At 38.8% G+C, this 23,889-nt stretch overlaps 2 protein-coding genes across 2 annotated transcripts in view; both read left to right on the forward strand.

Annotated features, from left to right (window-relative positions):
• ASB9 (ankyrin repeat and SOCS box containing 9) overlaps nucleotides 1–12,317 on the forward strand; it is a 48,057-nt gene extending 35,740 nt beyond the window's left edge. Inside the window, exon 7 of the mRNA XM_087895257.1 lies at nucleotides 12,168–12,317. Within this exon, the coding sequence (XP_087751383.1) occupies nucleotides 12,168–12,187 (20 nt within the window). The 3' untranslated portion in view covers nucleotides 12,188–12,317. The remainder of the gene's footprint in view (nucleotides 1–12,167) is intronic.
• Nucleotides 12,318–16,097: 3,780 nt separating this feature from the next.
• LOC148113491 (uncharacterized) lies at nucleotides 16,098–22,162 on the forward strand. The gene is made up of 2 exons (XM_087871565.1): nucleotides 16,098–16,112; nucleotides 19,127–22,162. Exons 1-2 carry the CDS (start codon nucleotides 16,098–16,100, stop codon nucleotides 20,615–20,617), a joined length of 1,506 nt encoding a protein of 501 aa, XP_087727691.1. The 3' UTR covers nucleotides 20,618–22,162.
• The last annotated feature ends 1,727 nt before the right edge of the window (nucleotides 22,163–23,889 follow it).

Genomic DNA, 23,889 nt, shown 5'->3' on the forward strand with positions numbered 1-23,889 from the left:
CATTCAGCAAGGCTTCTTGGCTAGCTAGAAAGATTGACATTCAAATGTGAGTTTACATACCCTTTCTGACTTTTAGTCTAAAACTGGCTTTTGGTGAAGTTTAATTCTGTGCTTGGTGATGTTTAATCCTGTGTTTAGTGATGGGATAATTTTCCCTATTCAGCTTTGTTTGGAAGGAAAAATGTTAATCTCTGTTCCTGAAAATAAGCAGCTTTGGAAATCTGACTAGTTCTGTATCTATTTGTTCTGGTAATTGGTTTAACAAGCAACAGATACTCTGTTTGCTCCTTTGCTTCATTCTGGAGAGTTTAAATGACCTCTCTGCTAAAGGGTTTCACTTTATGAGCAAGAGTTGGCTGCTGATAGTTATCATTGCATTTTAACTATTTTAATTCCTCAAGGTGCTCTTGCACCTTCCCTGATATGTAACTCCAGTTTGCAGGTATTTCTAATCTAATGATTGATATTTAGGGCAGCTTTTTGCAAGCAAAGAAGCTTTTTGTATTTTTGTACAGGTAATCCTTGACTTACAACAGTTATAATGGCACTGGAAAAAGTGATTTATGACCGTTTTTCACACTTATGACCATTGCAGCAGACTGTCATTAGGGCAAAAAAGCGATGCCACATGACCACCTGGCCACGCCCACCCAGTCACATGAAGCACCACAGTTGTGAAATGAGTGACACGGTTGTTAAGAATGCTGCAACAGGCATAAATGATGACCAGTCATAAGTGCGAGGACCAGTCAAAAGTGCGAGGACCTTCAGAAATCACTTTTTTCAGCCCTCTGGGTAGTCCTTTTGTGCATAGGGACTACTCAGAGGGGTGAAAAAGTTACTTTTGACTGGTCCTCGCGCTTTTGACCAGTCCTCGCACTTACGACTGTCCTCACATTTTACGTTTTTTGCCCTATCTTGTCACCATGGTGAAGAGAAGCAGTTGTGAAATGAGTGACACCGTTGTTAAGAATGCTACAATGGGGGGGCTTCCGGTTTGGTCTCCGTCGCTGTCAGATGGTCCCTTGGGACCGCCAGCCCCGTCACCCGTAAAAAGCCGCCTTCACAGCTGAAAGGTGGCTCGAAAAACTCCATTTCCATAAGGAAATGTGAGATAGAGCAGGCAAGGGCAGGTAGAGCCCTCTGCGAAGTCCCCAGAGTTTTTCTTTTACTCTTGGGGACGAAGCAGGATGAGGCTCCCTATTTCCTTCACCGCTGCTCCGGGCTTCGGGAGACCTCTGCCTTTTGCAGAGCCAGGCAACGTGACCAAGCCTCTTAACGAAAATCAACAGATGGTTTAATTAAAGAGGACGAGATTTGGACTTGGATCCCTAAATTGCAAGTATTTTTAACGATTTTACAAGCGTTTTTAAGTGAAGGAAAAAAAAGTTTAAAATGGCGACTGCTGAGGCTTGAGAAGAAGAAGAAAGCCGAAAGTGAAAGTCCTTCCGTAACAAGCTACAAAGTAGCGGAATAAACAGTGCTGGCTAGAATCTAGAAGAAAAATATCTCTTTTAAGTTTCTTTTTTCTTGGAGATTTGTACTTGATCTTGTTTGGGGAGAAGTTTTCTTTCTTTAAAAAGAGTTTGTTTGTGTGGCAGGATGGCATTAAAACTAATAAAGCCTGACAAACAAGCAGTGGGGGGGGGGTGTTCCCCCATTCACAATTATGTGAACAAGTTTCAAGCTTACAGACTCAGAAGAATGGCTTTAATTTAAAAGAATTTGTCCTGGAGAAAATGGCAAGATATCACGAGACTGTGAACCAGAATTTTGAAAAATTTAGGCAGGAAATTAAAGAATTGATACAACTAAAGTATGATAATTTGCAACGAAAGATTGTAACAGTGACTAATGCTTTTTCAGAAATAGTTATAAAGATGGATACAAATATCAAGTTATTAGAGTCTAAAATGGAGGAAGTTGATGATAAGATTTATAATTTGGACAATAAAATACAAAGAATTGAAAATGATTTGATAAATATTCAAGACAATAGTTTAGAAGTAAAGTCTAAAAAGGAAGCTGGTCACGAGACTTACAATGCAGAAGATATAAAGCAAGGGATTGAAAAAGAAGTTACAATGATGCAATACAGGCTCACGGAATTTGCGGTTAGAATGAGAGGGTTACAGGAAAATAATAGAGATGATTTAAGAAAAATATCTGCTCAAGTTCTGGCCGGGATTTTAAAGATTCACCCTGAGGAGGTATCTTGTAAGATTAACAAGGCCTATAGAGTAAATTCTTGGATTGCAAAGCAAAGGCAATTGCCTAGAGATGTGGTGATTTACTTTACAGATAAAGAAATAAGAAATGATATTGTGCAGAAATTCTTTAATTCTACTCTACAATTGTATGGAAGAAAGATCTGGATATATAAAGAGTTGCCGCCCAAGATGTTAAAAGATAGAAAGAAATTTGGATTTTTGGTGGCTGAGCTAAAGAAACAAAACATCTCATTCAGGTGGGACATTCCAGTTGGCATAATATTGAGATATCAAGGAGAAAGATATCAACTAAATACTGTTGAAAAAGCGGAAGAATTTTACTACAAGGTTCTTAAAAAGCAAAATCAACAAGAGATAGAAATTCAGGATAAGCAGAAGGAGGTGGAAGTAATGGAAAAACAACAAGTTACAGAGGTTTTTGTAGATGAGCCACTTCTGGATTCTCCTTCAGAGGTCTCAGCTGGACTATTTATAAATACAAGAGAGGCGGCTCTGGATTCTAATGTGATGACTTATCAAGTTACAGACCAGCATGGAAATCAATCAGTTGATATACAACTTATAGAACCAGAATGGAGATTTAAGCCACAAAAGCAAAACCAACAAGATCAAGTTATAGATCAGCATGAAAACCAAACAGTTGATATACAATTTATAGAAAGGAAATGAGGATGGAGATCTAACCCACAAAAAGTCAAGAAAAGAAGAAGCAGGTCTCACAAAAACAAAAACTTTTAAACTAAACAACAGTGTAATGCCAGTTATCAAAGAGATGATTGAATATATGAAAAGATAGCTGAGGCAAAGTATTGGTTTATATTATCTTGAGGCGAGTGACAGACCTCTGCAATGCTGTAGTTTTGGGATGTGAAAAGGGCCTTAAACTGAATGGATTGGAACAATCTTTTTTTGGATTCTTTGACAAATGCACTACGTTTATGCTGAGTTACAAGGCAAGAGAGTTATGGGATTGGGGCACGCAGATGATCTGATTGTTACCCTATTACGGTGGTTGGAATTAATAATTTAGATGAAAGACACTACTATAGACATTATATGGAATACAAATATAAAGTCACTCGGGTGATTTTTTTTTTGTTTTTTTTTTAGAAGATATTTGCTATTGATGGGGGCAGATGGTAATTGAAGATACCGAACATACTGTTGGAATTAGGATGTGATGTTACCCTAACATGGGTGATGGAGTTTACAATCCAGCTGAAAGACATTACAGAAGATATTATATGGATTACAAGCCTAAAGTCTTTTTAAGAGGATTTTATTTACATAAGGGAATACTTTTTAGTGGTGTGGGCAGAAGAATAAAGATATTAAGAGTTATTAAGTATGGTAGTCCTGTAGGAAAGTGGGTGGAGACAGGTTAGCTTATTGATTGTTTAGTTTAAGAAAAGGGATATTATGTTTAGATATGAATATATGTAAAAGATTTGAGTTAAGAGATATATCTATGGGGGTGGAGGAAATGGGCAGACTATGAGTTGAATTAATGTTAAATTAGGAATTATTATATAGTCTTATAGTGGAAGGTTGCTTTGAAATGTTATATTAATATACATAAAAGATTTGATTTAAGAGATATATGTATGGGGGGGAGAAAAAGGGTAGATTATGAGCAGAAATTGCTAAACTGGGAGATATAATAATATTATTATGCTAAATTAGGAGTTATTATATAATGTTATAGTAGAATGTTATTTTGAAATGTATAGTATAAGGGGGATATAATAATATTATTAGAAAGAAAGGGTCAGCATATGGGGGATGGAGCAAGGGGATGGTAAAGTATTATATAATCTGTTATGAATCTGGGTTTTATTTTGAAGAAGCCACAGGGGGAGGGGAGGGGGAGGGGGGGTTAGGGAGGAGGGGGAAAAAAAGGGGGGAAAATTTGTATTTGAAAAACTTTTTCAATAAAAAAAAAAGAATGCTACAATGGGCATAAATGATGACCAGTCATAAGTGTGAGGAATGGTCAAAAGTGCGAGGAACTGTCAGAAATCACTTTTTTCAGCCCTTTGAGTAGCCCCAATCTGCATATGGACAACCCAGAGAGCTGAAAAAGTTATTTTTGACCGGTCCTCGCACTTTTGACCAGTCCTCGCACTTATGATTGTCCTCACATTTTACGTTTTTTGCCCTATCTTGTCACCATGGTGAAGAGAAGCAGTTGTGAAATGAGTGGCATGGTTGTTAAGAATGCTGCAACAGGCATAAATGTGAGGATGGTCATAAGTGTGAGGACCAGTCAAAAGTGTGAGTACCGGTCAGAAATGACTTTTTTCAGCCCTCTGAGTAGTCCCTATACACATAGCTATGGCCACCCAGTCACATGATCAGCTAGCCATGCCCACCCGGTCACATGGCCTCCAAGCCATGCCCACCCAAATAAGCCACGCCCATAGAACCGATTGTTAAAAAAATTGAATCCCACCACTGAGCTAGAGGCAAACATAGCAGAGAGGGAGAGGAACACAATTAACCAGAATGGGTAGGTGGGAAAGACACCAATAACAGAAAAATTATATCAAGAAAATATAAATATTGCTGAACATGCTGAAATCAATTTTCTTCAAGTTTATATTCCTTTTTGTTATCTATAGTCATTACTGCCAGCAGCTAGCATTTTACATCATTTCACAGAATAATATAGATTAGTTGATTTTCTGAATGGTTACATCACTATCCACTGCCATATGTACAATACACTTGACATCTATACACGGGCTTTGATTTTATTACCAAATGAAAACTAGCTTAATTGTTTACATAATAGCTTGGAATAAATAACATTGGTTAAATGGCACATACAGTATACCTTGCATCAAGACTGTTTTGCTGCCGAAGGGACTTCTGGTTTCCTTGTCTTCGGCGACGGCGGCGCCTTTTGAAGCTCCGCCAGCCCCGCCGCCTGTAGAGCCGCTTCGCGACCCAGAAGCGGCTCGAAAACTTCAAAATCCTTAGGATTCTTGAAGCAGAGATCACAGGGCACAGGTCGAGCCCCTGTAACCCCCCAGGGAATTGTTTCTGGGGAGAGAACAGGCGCGGCTCCCTCCCAACCTGCTGAAACTCCGGGCGACGTGGGACGATTCTGCTTTCGCAGAACAAGCCGGCTGCAGGAAACTCAAAGCGAAAGAACCAGCTTTAATAAACAGCGAAACTATCTGAACCCTGAAACTAGGAAACGCAAGTATTAGCGCTTTGTTGACTTTTTAAATTGAGAAAAATGCGAACGAGTGAAAGTGCTTTAAAAAAACATGGCGCTCAGCCTCAGAGTTAATGAGCCAGCGAGTGTGGATTGGTGAAGTTATCTTGCTTTGTTACAAAGTTACCAAGTTGCTACAAAGTTGCCTTGTTTGTAATAAGAGAAACAAGTGAAAAATTTCTCCCTTTTCAATACTTGACTTTGCTTTACTTCAGCTTTTATTTGATCAAATCTGGGGGACTTTTTTAGAAGTCTTTGTGCAGGAGGGAAAGGAAAAGGAACTTCCCTCTTTAGAAAAACTAGACTACGTGGCAGGATGGCTTCAAAGAAGCAGGAAGGGAAGGCAATAGGGGGGGGATCCCCCACACACAAACATGAAACGCAGCTTCCCCCTGCTCAACAGCTACAGACTCAGAAAAAAGAATTTGATGTGGGAGATTTAAAAGAATTTATTTCTAAAACTTTGGATGATAAATTTCAAAAATCTCAACAGGAGATAGATGATAAACTTCAAAAATCACACCAGGAATTTATCCAGGAAATTAATGAAGTTAAAGATATGGTGAAACAGAACCAAAACAAGGTGACCAAAAAAATATCAGAAGTGGCATCTGGCCTGGCAGAATTTATTGGGAAAGTTGATTTTAAAGTTGAAGAACTTAAATCAGAAGTTAATGTTAAGATGAAAGACAATGATTATAAAATTGCTGATGTTGACAATAAAATGCAAAGAGTTGAAAACGAGATTGTTATGATACAATTCAGGGCAATGGAGTTTGCCATACGGCTTCGAGGAATTCGAGAGGAGGAAAGACAGGATTTGAGACAAGTTTGTTCTGAGGTCCTGGCCAAGATTATACAAGTTAATCCAGATGTGGTTTTCCACAAAATAGACAAAATTTATAGAGTTAATTCCTGGGTGGCCAGACAAAGACAATTACCTAGAGATGTGGTCATATATTTTACAGATAGAGAAATAAGAAACGATATCCTGCAAAAATCCTTTTACACTTCTGTGCAAGTGGGGGGCTCACGAATTGGAATTTATAAAGAATTACCTCCTAAAATGCTGAAAGCTAGAAAAGAATTTGGCTTTCTTGTTAAGGAATTGCAAAATTTACAGATACCTTTCCGGTGGGACGCCCCAGTTGGTATAATTTTCAGATATAAGGGAGAAAGATATCGTTTGAATACCGTGGAGAAGGCACAGCACTTCTACACTACTATTTTCAAGGAAAGAACACCATCTCCACGCACATCTACAGTTTTGGAGATTAAGGAGAGTGAAGAGAAGCAACCTCTGCAAGGCGCAGAAGGAGGTTTTTTGGATGAGCCTTTGCTGGAATCTTCTCCAATCTTGGACCCGGTTCGGATGATCGAAGTTAAGGATCAACGTATAACTCGAGCTCAATCTAAGTTACTTAAACAAAAGCAACAACAACAACAGGAAAGACAAGACAAGGAGGCAGTTAAGAGTACTGCACAAGAGATTGGAGCCATGGGGGGAGCGAGATCGAAGCTGTCGGATGACCTTCAATTATTCTGCTCTTTGCTCCAGAAAGAGGGAGATGACCTTTAAGTGTTTATCTTGGAATGTTAATGGGTTGAATTCAGCACAGAAAAGGAAGAAATTATTTACATATTTGAAACAATTTAATAATGATATAATTTGTTTACAAGAAACGCATATTACAACTCAAGATCAAAAATATTTGATAAACTCCAAACTAGGAACACATTTTATATCTTCAACTTTGCAAAAAAAGAATGGTGTGGTTATTTATGTAAATAAAAAGTTAACAGCTAAAGTTATAGAAGCAGATGAAGATGGTAGGTTTGTAGCAATTGAATTGCTTATAGCAAATAGCCAAATTCTTCTGATTGGAATTTATGCTCCCAATCAACAACAGGACTATTTCTATAAGATGTTACATACTAAAATACTGCAATGGGATTACAGATCTATCTTAATTATGGGAGACTGGAATGGAGTAATCGATTCTAAATTAGATAAAAAGAGTTTGGCAAAGTCTAGGATCAGATTACCACAGACCTTTTTTGATATGAAAGAAGATATGGAACTAAAAGATGTTTGGAGAATACATAATCCAAAAGAATTGGATTATACTTTTTTTTCTGACAGACACAGATCCTTCTCTAGGATTGACTTCATTTTGTTGACAGATGACTTACTTGTTAAGACAAAAAGAACAAAGATTTTTCCAAGAACTTTGACTGACCATAGCCCAGTATGGATAGAAATTGAGATGGATAAGGTTGAGAGACGTTCTTGGAGATTAAATGAGAATTTGTTTAGATATGAAAAAAATACAACAACTTAAAAAGCATTTGAAAGAATTTTTTGAAATTAATTTGAATAAAGGTACCCCAATTGAAATTGTGTGGGACGCAAGTAAAGCTTATATGAGAGGGGTACTTATCTACATGAACTCTAAACATAGACTGTTTCGACAAAAGAAAAGATCTGAACTGGAAATAGAAATAAAGAATAAAGAACAGTTACTTATTAAAAATCCAACAGACGAAAGAATACGTAGTGCTATAAAACTTTTGAAAGACCAATTTCAAATGCTTATGGCGGAACAAGTTGCAACAAACTTACAATATGCGAAGCACAACACATTTTGTAACGCTAATAAACCGGGCAGATGGTTGGCTTACACATTGAGGAAAAAACAAAGTATACGGACTATTGATAGTATTGATATTGGAGGGAAAGAAATTTTTCAACAAAAATTAATTAAAGAAGCTTTTGTGGACTATTATACCAAACTACATGCCAAAGAGGAGGTGCAGAATGGACTTATAGAAAAATATTTAAATGATAAAAGAGTTATAAAAATTACTGATCAACAAAAGGAAAGAATGAATTATCCTATAACAGAGGAGGAGATAATAGTAGCAATTAAACAGTTAAAAACAGCCAAAGCTCCTGGTACGGATGGTTTGACTGCAGTGTATTACAAAACTTTGCAAGCTGAAATGGTGAAACAACTCAGAGATTTATTTTGTAATATTCAACAAGGGGGTAAAATACCCCCATCATGGACAACAGCTTACATATCTTTGATACCAAAAGAACAAGTCGGTCCTAAAAAACCAGAGAACTATAGACCAATATCTCTTTTGAATACAGATTATAAAATCTATGCGAAAGTATTAGCCAACAGATTGATGCCAGTAATTCAAAAGGTGATTCATGATGATCAAGCGGGATTTATCGAGGGCAGACACATGAAGGATAATGTAAGGCAAGTAATAGATTTATTGGAATATCTTGAGAAGAATAAACAGATTCCTGCAGTGCTGGTCTTTTTGGATGCAGAGAAGGCCTTTGATAGAGTGGATTGGAATTTTCTACTAAAGACTTTAAAAAAGATGGATTTTGGGGATCAATTTATACAGGCGATTTCAGCAATTTACCAAGAGCAAAAGGCACAGATCATTATTAATGGAAGTTTGACAACAGAGTTTAAAATCGAAAAAGGAACAAGACAGGGATGTCTGTTGTCCCCACTTTTATTTATTCTAACATTAGAAGTCTTGCTAAATACAATACGGGACTCTAATATTTTGAAAGGTATAATGATTAGGCAAGAGGATTACAGAATAAAGGCATTTGCAGATGATCTGGTTGTTACCCTATCACAACCAATGGAATCAATAATCCTGATGAAGGACATTATACAAGACTATGGTAAAGTTTTAGGTTTTAGACTGAATCCAAAAAAGACTAAAATGATAGCTAAAAACATGACACAAGATCGTAAACATGAGCTTGAAAGAAGGGCAGGTTTTGAGACTGTACCTAAGGTAAAATATCTAGGAGTTCAGGTTGCAGAATCAAACATGAAATTGTTTCAAAATAACTATGAGGTGTTGTGGCGAGAGGTGCAGAAAGACATGGAGACTTGGAAAAAACTGCAGCTGTCTCTACTTGGAAGAATAGCGGCAGTTAAGATGAACATTTTGCCAAGATTTCTTTTTTTGTTTCAAATGATTCCGGTGCTTAAAAGTGATAAACAATTGAAAGTCTGGCAAACTGGACTCAATAAGTTTGTCTGGAACGAGAAAAAGCCAAGAGTGAAATTGAAAATTATGCAAGATGTTCCAGAAAGAGGAGGTCTTAAACTTCCAAACCTACAGTTATATTATGATGCAGCAGCTTTAACTTTAACAAGTGATTGGTTTGGAAGTAAAAAGGCTGGAATACTGAATGCAGAAAGTTTTGATCTTGAATTTGGATGGCATGCTTACTTATTTTATGATGACAAAGTTGATAAAGTATTTAAAAGTCATATACTTAGAGACTCTTTGATGAGAGTTTGGAAGAAGCATCGACTCAAATGGGATTATAAAATACCGCTATGGCTGGATCTTGGTCATACTTTGTGGAATACAAATATAATGTCACTCGGGGGGGTTTTATACAAAGAGGTTCTTATTACAGATGCGGGCAGATGGCAGCTGAAGACATTGCAGACACTGTTGGACGAAGGGATTAATTTAACTTGGTTACAATATAATCAATTACAATTGAGATGGAAAGAGGACCAAAAAACTGGTATTATGTTGCACGAGGAAGAATTGGTTAGACATATAAAAGAGAAAGGTCCAATGCATATCAAAAGGCTTTATAATGTTTTGTTAGAAAGGGATTCAGAAACTGAATTAGTTAAAGATTGTATGATTAAGTGGGCACAAAATTTTGAAGAACCAGTGATGTTGGAAACATGGGAAAAAATTTGGGTTCAGAATGTTAAATTTACACAGTCGCAGAATTTGAGGGAAAATTTCTATAAAATGTTTTATAGATGGCATTTAGATCCCAAAAAGTTGTCATGTATGTACCCTAATGTTCAGCCAAAATGTTGGAGATGTGAATGTTTGGATGCTACGTATTATCATGTTTGGTGGACCTGTAGGAAAGTTAAGGCTTTTTGGATAAAAATTTGGTGGGTCATGCAGAATGTTTTGAAGAAAAAAATCCAATTCTCTCCACAATTGTTTTTATTGGGTATAGTTAAGGGTTTTACATTGGGTGAAACAAAATTGATATTGTATATGATAACAGCAGCAAGATTGTTGATAGGTAAATACTGGAAGAATGAAGCTTTGCCCACTATCGAGAAATGGACTTTGAAGATGGCCAGTTTTGCAGAGATGGCGAAGATTTCAGCATACTTAAAAGATTGTTCACAAGAGACTTATGAATGGGAATGGAAAAGGTGGATAGAATATGTTCAGAACAAATATCAAACTAGAAAGTATCAAATAGCTTTTATTTAAAAATAATGTATTAGAAATATTTTAATGTAATGAGGTAAAGAGAAAAATTATACAGGGGAGGGAGGGGTTCAAGTTTATATATAAGTGTTATATTAAGGGTTTTTGTTTTTTTTTTGGTTGTTTTTCTTGTACCAGTTATGAGTATATTATAGGGAAGTCTGGGGGGAGGGGAGGGTTAGGGAGGGTTAGGGAGGTTGGGAAGTCTGGGGGGGGAGGTGGGGGGGGAGGTGGGGGGGGGAAAGGGTGAAAATGTAATTGTAAAACTTTTGCAATAAAAAAAAAAAGACTGTTTTGCTGCCTACACAAAAATGCCGGAAGCCTTCCTTGTTGCTATGTTTATTTTATTCAAATATCTGCCTTGAGATGTATGCATTGTACAGGTAATTTTGATTATTCTGATCTTTGGTTATAAATAAAGATTGTGATTATGATTATATATCTTGGGGTGGGGGATTGTGAGAAAATCCACTGAAAAGGAACAGTAATAGGAATAACAAGAGGATGAAAAAGGAAGCAATCATCTCAAAAGAAAAATACAAGGCACAGCAAACTTGACTATTTTGGATGAAGGACCAAATAGGATACTATTTATAGATATTTCTGTAGCAAGGCTACCTAGCTAACTGAATTGAAAAATGAGGCTATCAGTGCCTGTCAGCAATGATAACTATCTGTTAGCGATGATAACTACCTGGAATTGCAGACTTGAAACTATACTTCCCGCAGCTAGGAAGAAACAGAGGGCAGCCATCAAGCTCAAGTGATTTCTATTGGCCAGTTTGGGAAATAAGACATTGCTAGTTTTAATGTAACAAAGTCTTTATGTTCTTGTAAGGCTGGGTTAGATGATGGAGAACTTGGGGAAGTGATGTAACTAGATAGAAAGGGGGGAGGGGGACCCCTGTCCTCCCAGTTTGGGTAATTCCAAAACTGTAATAACACTTAAATTAAAAAAAAGTAGATATTATTGAACATAAAATCCTCACCCCTTTTTGTCTAGCAAGGGTGATCCATTTACATGCCAAGGGTGCTGTTCACATATGGCCAAAATTGAAGCCAATGGGTAAGACTTGGTGCCCAATAATTTGAGCAGGATTTTATAGGTACAATTTATTAATCCATAGTCCTTATTTTCAGTTACTATTTAAAAGATGTGATCACCCATCCTACCCATGTAGATTTAGCTGTTGCTGTTCACTATTGCTAAATGTACAATAGCTCATTTCCAATTACTTTTGAATTTAGCAGCTATATTCTCCTTCCAGTGGTGAGATTTTAGGTTGATTAACATGGGAATTTTCACTTTAAATGACATAATGAAAGTGACTACATGTTCTAACATGCATTATCATTAGAAAAGAGTGCACAGTATACTTAAACTGTTTTGTTATGCTCAATTGCAGAACATGAAACCCAACTATGAAACAAGATGCAATCTCCATTCATGCTAAATTCTACGCATGGAATTAAAGACAACGGCTTAACTTTTACATTAAGAAACCTCTCTGTGTCCTTGATGTTATTCATGGACTTAATAAAGCAAGTTAACTTTTTATTGGGATGATGATGCTCAAACATGTGAATATGGGTATGTAGGAAGTTAGCATTCACTCCTCTCCTAGAAGAATGAAATATTCTAGGAAATATTCTAGGAAATATTAAAAAGGCAGAATATTATATTTTCCCTAAAGGAGAAACATGTTTCTAAAGACAAACTCAGAGCCTCAGCTCCCTGCCCCTCCCCAGCAGATATTTTGGTGCCAACCTATCTACAAGGCAAAGGCTGGGCCAGCTCATCTACAACACAAAAGACATGGCCCTCAGGAAATGATAGGATTAGCCCTCACTCAAGATCCAAACCAGGACAAAGCCATTAAGGCATAATAGGAATTGCCCAGAGCCCCATCATTATATCATCACCCAGCAAGATTCAACCAAGCATGGGAGTCTGACAACCAATCAGGATACATTTCTTGCCACAGGAACAGGAAGCAAGTTCAAAGCCCAACAGAGAGTATAAATCTCTCCCTCTCTCACCCATGTGCTTTTTTTTGCCCAGGACCTCAAACCACGTGGTCCTGTCCACCATTAAACCATCTTTCCAAGCAGTCTCCATGTTTCCAGTGTCTTTCTTCCTACTTGGAACTGAACCCAGAGGGACATTTCTTCCAACAGGTATTTTCTAGAAAATTGTTCCATTATTTTAAGAGACAATTTCTTTCTTCCACAAGGAGCTACAGAACCTGGAAATGTCCAATGTTCACTTTTTGTGTTTATGTGATAATCAATTTTGAAAGGCAATAATGTTGTTATTCTAAGAAGAGATACCTGCAGAATAACTCCCATTCATCATTTTTACAAACATTGGAATGACATCCATACCATTCATCTATTTCATTTAGATGTAGTATATTGCTTTGGGGAAATTAAATTGCAAGAAGGCTTAAAAGTTATGTGTAGTCTAATCAAAATTCACAGCAACCCTTTTATTTGTATATGAGCAAGATAAAACACACTTCTATAACTCCACTTCTTCTGTGGCTAGTTCATTTTAAGACCATTATAATGAACTCTTGTAAAATGCAGAATGTATAGAAAAATGTAGCAACAATGCTCCCACTATATAAGATCATATTTGAAAAGAAAACAATGATTAAATCAAATCCTTCTGTATTATTTGACATTCTCCTTAACAATAATTGGGCAGCAGAGATGAAATCCTACCAGTTTGGACCAGTTCGGGCGAACCCGTAGTGATGATTGGCATTGATTCGCCAAACCGGTAGCAATCATCCTTGGTGGCCCCGACCCCACCTGCCCGCTCGCCTGCGCAACAGGTGTGCCAGGGCTGCCTTGCCTGCCTCCTCCGTGCACTGCACTTGGAAGGGGCCACCACTGCTCCACCGCTCTCACCACCCTCCCTCCCCACCTGGCTGCAGATGTCTGCTGCCCTCCTGGAGCACCACCGCAGCACCACCGTTTGCTTTCTTCCTTCTCCCGCCGCGAAATGAAAACGAACGGCGGTGGTGGTGCTTCGGGAGAGCAGGTGGACGTATTCATTATAGTTTTCAGCTGCAGACATCCGCCTGCCCTCCTGAAGCACCACCGCGGTGAACAAAGCAACCCCATTGTGCCAAGCCTTCTCCTGCAGTCAAATGCACCCAGCCATGTGTGCCCTTTCCTCAAATGGGCTGTTCATGGGGCACTTGGAGAGAGAGAGAGCAAGAGAGCTCTCCAACCTCTGTTTTTGTGTGTGAGAGAGGGAGGGAGGGAGGGAGCGATCTGAAGCTGAGGCACCCAAACTTCTGGCAGCAGTGGGGGCAGCTTCTGAGCAGCCCTGAGTCAGCCAGCTCCACCTGACCTACTCCCTGAGTCTTGCCATTCTCCTCACACACACACACACCCAAGCAGTGGCAGGCTCTGTGGGACAACAGGGTTTCAGAATGGGCAGCTCCTGGCTGTAACAGTGAGTGACATGAGTGACGTCAAGTTGGCCATGACCACCAGTCACATGCCCACCAAGCCATGCCCACAGAACCGGTAGCAGAAATTTTTAGATTTCAGCACTGTTGGGCAGGATATTTTTTCAATATGCAGAATTATTTTAATGAAGGCTGAGAAGAAATTAAGGTACTAGCACCTTGCAAATATTAGGCAACTTCGGAGTCTAAATTAATGTAAAACTCAATTTTGCCATATACTCAGCTTCCCAGTACTTGAGCAAGCTCTTCAATCCCTTTATGCACAGGTGACTTGCAGGGGGAGGGGCCTTTTTTCCATGGTTAGAAAACTCCCCACAACCAGGACCCCCGATAAGCATTTGCATACCAAGACAACTTAGGAGCACTATCACAGCAGCAGTGTTTTGCTTTCTGCAGGATAAAACTGCTTCAACAGTATAAAAAAGACATTTGACAATGTACATCAATACATGTGTTTCTGTAGCATTAAATCAGGAAATTGTGTTCCTGAAAGTCAGCGTCATCGCTTCAATTCACTAGAAACAGTGATTCCTCACATCATAAATATGCTAGATGGGAGATAGGATAAATTCTAGTGACAAAAGGTCTATCTGTTTGGAAGAAGCATCTCTCAATTGCAGATATGAAATAAGCATGTTTCTTGAGAAACATGATTTTTGGTAGTTCTGTTATTGAAATACCTCTATAGCAGGAAGGCCAGTCCTGGCATCTCTCTGTGCAGTGTCTCAAGGATATGATCTTCAGAGCAACTCCAATAGATATAGGATTATGGCTTTTCATGTGGCAGAATTTGAAACTTTTTAAATACATGGAGTATGACCTTAATAATGTATTTAAGTAAATTAAAATGTATGCCCTCTTCCTTCTTCAGCCTATTTGTTTTTAGACCATCACCTGTAAAATGCCATCAAGTGCTGATGCTTCAGCTGCAAGGGGGAATCTGTTTTCAGGTGTTTTGAGAGGAGAACGTTTCCCCCACCCCCAGCAAGTTAAAGCTATGCTGATCACTAGTAACATTTTCAGAAGCTCGGAAGAACACATGACTATTTCAGTAAGATGAATAAGAGAAGAAAGAAGCAAAGTGGGTGGGTTCAGAAGTGGCAACCATAACAGCTGTGGTAACAACAGCAAGGGAATGAGCAGTGCTGTCCTGATATGCAGCTATATTCCTCTGAGAATGAGGCTACATAGGAATTAGGAGTGGGGAGAGGGAGTGGGGAGAGTGAGAGAAGAGAGAGATTGCTTTGTTGAGCAACAAAATTTACAACAACGATTTAAATGTACAATAACATTATAAGCGTAGAGTCTTTAATTTTTCCTAACAATGGTCTCCCTTCCAGGTAATTGCTGGTTCTGGTCTTATGAGTTATTTCTTGTCATATTGGCTCTGATAAATTAGGTTCAACATAAAATCAACATATTGATTGTATTTTGTTTTTACCCAATTCAGGTGAAGGAGCTGATGTCATTTTTATTTGTTTTAATTTTAATTGATGAAATAGAACAATCAAACAATATATTTGTGATTCCACAGTTAAAAATAATCGCTACATGCATTATAGAGTGATTCAAGCAAATTGGACACAATGGGAGAAAAAGAAAACAAGGAAAAGGATTAAAAACAAGATCCATTTAATATCATTATAAGATTAAAATTATAATTACAATCTAGAGTTTATACAAACATACTGCTTCATCTTTTCATTTGTTGAATATAAAGACATTTAAAAGCTGATGGTAAATACATATCTCAAATCCATTCCTTAATGAATGAAAAAGTTTATATCTGTCTCTTTAAAATTACAGAAATGCCAAAGGGACTAATTATGGGGCATAGTAATAAATTTGATAATGGAGGTGGTATTGGTAGGTAGACTTCAGTGTTGGATGACTGATTGAACAGCACTTTCTCTAAGAAGCATGCTGTCTGGAGAGGCTTAAAGTTTTGTGCTAGGTTAAGACTTTCAAATCGTATTAGATCTAGTTCTTGTTTTTCTTCTTCAGTCCAACTCCTTTCAGCACATCACTTGATTTAGAAGTGGTTTTACTATATCACATTAATTAGGACAAATCATCTGCTTCAGTGGTGGGTTGCTCCTGGTTCGCACCAGTTCCCGTGAGCCAGTAGCAGTGACGATATGACGTCACCGAACTGGTTCTCCCTCCCCCGCCCCTCCACCCCCCCATTATTCTTACCCTTTATTTGGCCCCACTCCCAATCTATTGCTGCCTCCTGAGACCCAGCTGATGGCTAGAGGGAAAATAACTGTTTAAACTCTTGCTGCGGGGCTTCAAAGGGCCGCCCTACAGCTGATCAGTGTTAAAAGAAAACAAATGAGTAGCTATGCTAGGTAAAAATGAAACTGAAAGTAAAGCAGACTCTGCTGCAACATGACAAAATGAGGCAGGGAGAGATTTCTTTTTCTTTTTGCTCACCAAAAAAGGTAGGTGCAAACAATGGGAAATTTAGGGCAAAAGAGGAGAGTTCAAGATTTTAAAACACAAAAGAAAAGAAGCTCTATTTAACTAGGGAATTGTAATAATTGAGATACTATTAATTGTATATTGTGTTGAAAGCAGAAATGGTTAAGTTGTGGTTTGGAGGAATATATGGGGGAAATTATTTGGTTTATTATTATTGGTAAATATAATTAATTGATTTGTAAGAAATTGGATTGCATGAAAATAATTGGAATATTCATATTCATATTGATTAATATACAAAAAAGAGAGTTATATAACTAATTGATTTATATTAAAATGTTGAATTTGTATTAAACAACTGTAATATTACATAATTAACCAATGTGAGGATGGATATAAAAATAGATGACAATGGGAAGGGGTATAATATAGAATAGAAGGGAAAAATTGAATTTGATTAAGATTAGAGATGAGGATGAAGGGTAATATTGGTTTTTTTAAAAAAAATAGATGAGGAATAAATATGGCAAAAAGGAAATATAGAAATTGTAAATTTAATTGAAATGACTAAACACAGTTTAAATTTGTGAACCGGCCAAATACTCTGTTCAAAGAAAATACATTGTATGTTTGTATGTGTGTTTCTAATTATTGCTATTTATTCATATTTGTTCTCTTTTATTCTTTAAAGTTTAACAATTCATTCTTTATCTTAATATCTTTATATTTGTTTGGCTTTCTTCCCTTTCATCTTTTTTATTGTACAGCAATCTTTCTCCTCAAACCTACCACCTCTCTCTTTTCTTTCCTTCTTACTTTCTCTTCCCTCCCATCTTCTTCTCCTCCCTACTTCCTCTTCCTTTCTCCTTCTCCTTCTCTCTTCCTCCCTCTCTTACCCTCACTCCTACTCTAATTTCCCTTCCCTTCCTTCATCCCTCTCTATTGCTGTATCCTTTTATGCATATGGACTACTCAGAGGGCTGAAAAAGTTATTTTTGACTGGTCCTCGCACTTTTGACCAGTCCTCGAACTTACGACTGTCCTCACATTTTACGTTTTTTGCCCTATCTTATCACCATGGTAAAGAGAAGCAGTTGTGAAATGAGTGACATGGTTGTTAAGAATGCTGCATGGGCATAAATGTGAGGATGGTCATAAGTGTGAGGACCAGTCAAAAGTGAGAGGACCTGTCAGAAATGACTTTTTTCAGCCCTCTGAGTAGTCCCTATACACATAGCCATGGCCACCCGGTCACATGACCTCCAAGCCACGCCCACAAAATAAGCCACGCCCACAGAACCAGTAGTAAAAAAATTTAGAACCCACCCCTGATCTGCTTTATGGGAAATTAGGTTAAAGTTGTCTCATGCCACATGATAGCATTATGCATCTAATTCAAATTTATTCTAACAATCTTGCAAGGATATGAGAGAGAAGCAATAGTAGAGAGTAATAATCAGGAACAATGCAGAGGGACTGGATATTGGAATCCTTTGTCTTTTTTATAATGAATTACCTTTTAATTGTATAGTGACTTCCTGAATAATTGCTTTAGAAAAAAGACTATTACATTAGTGTAATATGTTATTCTCCATGTGGTTGTGGGAGAGTCCAAGAATGGGTTGACATGTGTCCTTTCTGCCCAAAGACTGAGTCATCAGAGTTGTAGACACGCCCCTTTGCCTCTCTCTCTCTCTGGTCAAGTTTTCGATCCAGTCTTGCCTGAGAGAGACATTTCAAAACTAGCACCATCAGGTTGGACAGATTCTTGGACTCTCCTAACATCACTCAGGTTTAAAGCGAGCGCTTCAGTTTAAAGATTGCGGATGCAGCAGGGGCTTATGGCCACGCATTTCCTGCCTGCCAGAATGCCGGCTTCTTTTTGACAGGTCGTGCTGCCTACTCCAGTCCATCTGGTCTGGCACAGCCACCAACCAACAGAATCTCAGGCAGTTGAGGCTGGTACCCCCAGTCTGTCATGGAATAGCTGCCCCAATCTATTCCTACCTGCAGCCGCCTGTGAGTGCGCTAGCTCTCCCAGTCCATCCGGCATGGCTGCCACCAGCAGCAGCCCCACAGCCGATTCAGAGGATCGGAGTCACTGCATAGCTTGTTCTAGGCATATTTGTCAGGGATAGTGATCCCGTATCGTGGCAGCGGCATTTCTGTCGAAATCAGCTCTGTCTGTCACTGGGGCTGCATTACTAAAATGGCGGAGTGCTCAGTCTCAATGGAGAAGGGGGTGGAGAAACAATCCCCTGTGCCACTCCAGCCTGTGGCAGAGGCAGTTGACAAATTTAAATCGGCTAGCAATCAAATGGGACTTCAAGGCAGTCTTCAAGAGGAGACAAAAGGCTCTGGAGAAGCAGATCTCCAGAGCTGAGAAAGAACAAATAGCTCATAGAGGCCATTCAAATTCCCCTTTGACAGCTCCTCTCATTTCCTGCCATTTACAGGCTGAACCGTTGACTCTCTCAGGAGATGCAGTTCAGCAGGCATGGTCACCAGAGGGAGCAAGTAAGCTATCTTCTCAATTCCCAGGCAATAAGGAGAAAGAATTAGATCCATTTTCCTGTCTAGCAACAGCAGGATGGCAACAAGCCTCTCATAGCAGAGCATCTGCTCCTGAGGCAACATTTACTCCTACTGCGGCGGGATTGTGCCCCAGGGAGGAGATGGGACCTGAATTGCCTGAGAATGTTAGAAGGATTATTTCCCAGGCCATATCACAAGGCATCACTGCAGGCCTGCAGCAAAGCCGCCACTCAGCATCTCTGGCATCAGAGCCTTCAGTGTATTTACACCAGCAGCCTCAGCTCCCTGCTGACCGGCCTGCCTTTCAGGGACCTCGATCCCACAGTCCCTCCCTGGTGAGTGAGGACTCACTCTTGGGTGATGAGGGACAGAGGGAGTTAGATCTCTCTGAGGATGAGGACCTGACTCCGAATCCCCCGGCATTTACAGGTTTCTTCCCTCCAGCCTTATTCAAGTCTCTCTTCCATAAAACAAGAACCACAACTCATCTGGGAGCACAAGCAATGTCATTGGAAACACCCTTGGGCCCTCAGGACCCGGGACAAGGTTTCTGCTCTGAACCAATTGCGAAACAGGAGGAGATCCCTACTCCAAAGCTGTTCCTTGTCCAGAAACAATGGGCTCGTCCTGGGTCATTCCCCAATCCAAGTTGGAATGATAAATATTTGTACAATGTGGGCCCTGCCCTTGCCGAAGTGCTTCACATGCCAACAGTTGATGGCCCTGTGGCGACCCTTGCCTCTTTCTCTTCCATCCTGTCTGGTGACATAATGGATAGTTTGAAGGCTGAGGACAAGAAGGCAGAACTAACTCTGCGTAAAATGTATCAAGCAGCAGCCTGGGCAGTCAAGGCAGCTACTGTCGCCTCCTTTTTTAATCGTATTTCCTTGCTCTGGCTTTGCCAGATGCAAGCGAGGGTGCCACCGCAGGAGTCTCGGCTCCACCAGGATATAAACAAATTGGTGGCTGCCACCCAATTCTCAGCAGACGCCACCTTAAATGCTGCTAAGTATGACTCCAGAGCCCTCTCATCCTCAGTAACATCTAGGAGAATGTTGTGGCTCCGTCATTGGCAGGCTGATGCCAGATCAAAATGGAGGCTAGCCTCTGCCCCTTACACAGGTGGCATGCTATTTCGGGAGGACCTGAAACCAATCCTTGTCAAAAACAAGGAGAGAAAGAAGATTTTGCCTGGCATGTTCAGGCGAGCGGACCGTCTGCCTTCACCTTACTATTGCCGGACTACATTTCGGTTTACTGAATTTGATCTCCCTCAACAGCAGAGGTATTTCTTCGAAAGGCCTGATAGCCAGCTGGACAGATCCAGTTTTTGCAACAGACCCAGGCAACAGTTTCAGGCCAAGTGGCCCTTTCGTGGGTCAGGAAGTCACTCTTTTTATAGACCAAAGTGACTGCCTGACAGATTATCCCATTGGCGGTCACTTAGCTCTCTTTGCAGATTGATGGGAGGTGATCATGACGGACACTTGGGTCCTCAATATGGTGAGGCTAAGCCTCACACTAGAATTTCTCTCCACACCCCTGAATCACTTAATTCATTGCCCTGTCCCCAAGAACAATCCAATCAGTTGGATATTCAAGCCATCGAGGCGGTCGCAGAGGACCACAAAGGACAGGGATTTTATTCGATCCTATTCGTGGTTTTGAAGAATTTGGGGGGGGGGGTGTTCTCAAAAAATTGAACACCCATTTGGTCTACAAAAGATTCAAGATGAGCTCCCTCTAGAGAATCTGGAAGCGCCGCAGCAGTACTGGCTGAGAAAAATGTCAGGCTCCGATGAGCTCGGCAAAATCCAGCCAGATGAACCATCACCGGGGGGATCTTCGGACCAAAGCTGTCCTGTAGGGACAGCGAAGAAAGAGAGGCAGCTCGGTGTCTAAAGAGGAATAGGCAAGTCCCTTGGATAGCCCGAGAAACTCTCTCCGAGCCGGTGATGGGGGGCAGTGATCAGAGTGAATTGCCATGAAGCTGGAGCCTCTGGAGCAAGTGATGTGCAGGAGGGAAGATTTGGACAGAGTGCTGGTGTTGGGTGAGTGATCGGCTAACCGACAGACAATAAAAAGAAAATTCTAAATATTTTCAACTACTAAACAATTACTAAAATTACTCCAGCGTGGAAATTGCAGCTAAATAGCGGTGGGGAGAGATAGTGGATGGAAAGAGAAAGTGAGAATGACAAGCGTGCCATAGAAGAACCCGAATAAAGAATTAAAAGTGATTGAGAAATGGAAATGTAAATCTGGAACTTGGATTCAATTTGGATTGGATTATAAACTGATTGGTGATATATAAAGGTGAAAGAAGATGTGAAAACTATTTTTTTCTCTTTTATGACTCAGTAAATATGGATGTGGATTACAAATAAAATGGCGATTTGTTAATTAGATGAGTGGAACTGTGGATTATAGAGAGACATCTGCAGGAGAAGGAAGAGCATGATATGGAATTGTTTTACTTTTAAAACCTTGAACTTTTAAAAAAAGATAACTGGTGAGAACTAAGGAGGATACGTTTTCCCAGAAGAGGACAGACTTTGATGATTATAAAAGAAGGACCTTAATGTGATTTAAAACTGGAATAACTCAACCTGGAAAGAATAAAATGGAGGGAACTTAATGAACTGATAAAGACGATGTGTTTGGAAATAAAAGAAATGATTATAAATTTGCATGGAAAATCGAAATCTGAGGAGTCAAAGACAGAACTAGAATGCACTGAAGATGAAAAGGAAATGACTAACGAGAAACAAGAAAGAGATGGATAATGAAGAAAACAAAGACAAAGAGACTGACTATGGAAAATTAAACAATTGTAATATTAAGTATGGACAAAAAGAAAAGAAACAAAGAAGGAAAAGAGGGTGGAACAGGGAAAATACAAAAAACTTAAATGATTACACTGAGATTAACAGTGGAAAGATAAGAAAGAGGGAAAAGAGATGGAAAATAATAAGAAATAAAGGACAAAATAAAAGATTTTATAATTTTAAAATACAAAATAAGCATAGTAGGATTAACAATGAAAAGACACAAAAAAGGAAAGAGAAAGGACAAACAATGGGAAATATAAGGCAGAATAGGAGAATGCAGAACTTTAAAATACAAAAGAAAGGAAGAAAAGGGGAAAACAAAAGACAAAGAAGGAAAAGAGGGTGGAGGAGAAGGAAAAATATTTAAAAAATAAATGATTACACTGGGATTTACAGTGGAAATATAAGAAAGAGGGAAAAGAAATGGGAAATAATGGGAAATAAAGGGCTAAGATGTCACGATTTTAAGATACAAAATATTAATAATAAAAAGATACGAAAAGGGAAAAGTAAAAACAAAGGGAACATTGTAATAAATGTCACTTGCTCAATAATTTTGGAGGTTTATAGAATGATAAGTTTTAACAATATGAATAAATCAGTTGACGGAAATGTAATATTTGGAATATTTCAAACTATATATTTGAAACATAATTAAAAAGAGAAAAAAAGATAAATTAAGAATATTTTAAGAACTGATTGGATTGGGTACATTGAGAAAGGATTAAGATGCGCTTTATAAATATATATTTGAATAAATGAAAATATATTGTTAAAATGTTTTGAGAAATATATTTAATGATTGAAATTGAATGTAAAACTGAATGAAATTGAAATGATAAAAATGATTTAAATGTTATACTTGCAAGAAGCAAAGTAGAAAAAATATATTGGTAAAAGTAAAAAAGACAAGAGATTAGAAAAGTGTTTGAGTAAAGACTTGAAGGAAAAAAGAGAATAAGTTGAAATATATTGTTACCGTATTTTCCAGCATATAAGACGACTGGGCGTATAAGACGACCCCCAAATTTTCCTGTTAAAATATAGGGTTTGGGCTATACTCGCCGTATAAGACTACCCCTCTTCCAACGCACACCAAATAAAAATTTAAAAAACATCAACTGGCTCACCCACAATGTAAAAGCAACTGTGCTAGACCCAAAATAGCCCCTGAAACAAGCAGGAACCTCACACAGCCACAAAAAGGCCAAAAAAACAACTTTCACGCTTTATACACACACAACACAACACAACACAACTGGCTCATCCACAATGTAAAAGCAGCTGTGCTAGACCCAAAATGGCCCCTGCAACAAGCAGGAACCTCACACAGCCACAAAAAGCCCAAAAACCCAACTTTCACACTTTACACACACAAAATTCCACATACAGCTTTGTGAGATTTTGTGTGTTTGTGTAGTTAGAGTGAAACACTACAGAAACACACTAAATCTCAGAAAGCTGCACAAATATTATTTTATTTTATTTTATTTTTATTTTTATATGAAAGCTAAATTTAAAACTTCCTAAACTTTAAATGGCTAGGTCTAAAAAAGAAGAACTAAAAAAACCCCCAATTAACTATTTTTTTTTAAAGATCCCAAAGGGGAAAAAAACTTACCCAATAGAACAGGGGTCTCCAACCTTGGCAACTTTAAGACTTGTAGACTTCAACTCCCAGAATTCCTCAGCCAGCTTTGTTTTGCTGGCTGAGGAATTCTGGGAGTTGAAGTCCACAACTCCCTGCCTGCTTGATTGCAGGCAGGGAGTTGCTTGCTGATGGAAAGGATTCAGGCAAGCGAAGCAAGGCAAGCAGCTAAGGCAGTGGTTCTCAACCTTCCTAATGCCGTGAC

The sequence above is a fragment of the Pantherophis guttatus genome, chromosome 5 (genome assembly GCF_059756535.1).
Source record: "Pantherophis guttatus breed Tessera chromosome 5, ASM5975653v1, whole genome shotgun sequence".
Taxonomy (NCBI): Eukaryota; Metazoa; Chordata; class Lepidosauria; order Squamata; family Colubridae; genus Pantherophis; species Pantherophis guttatus.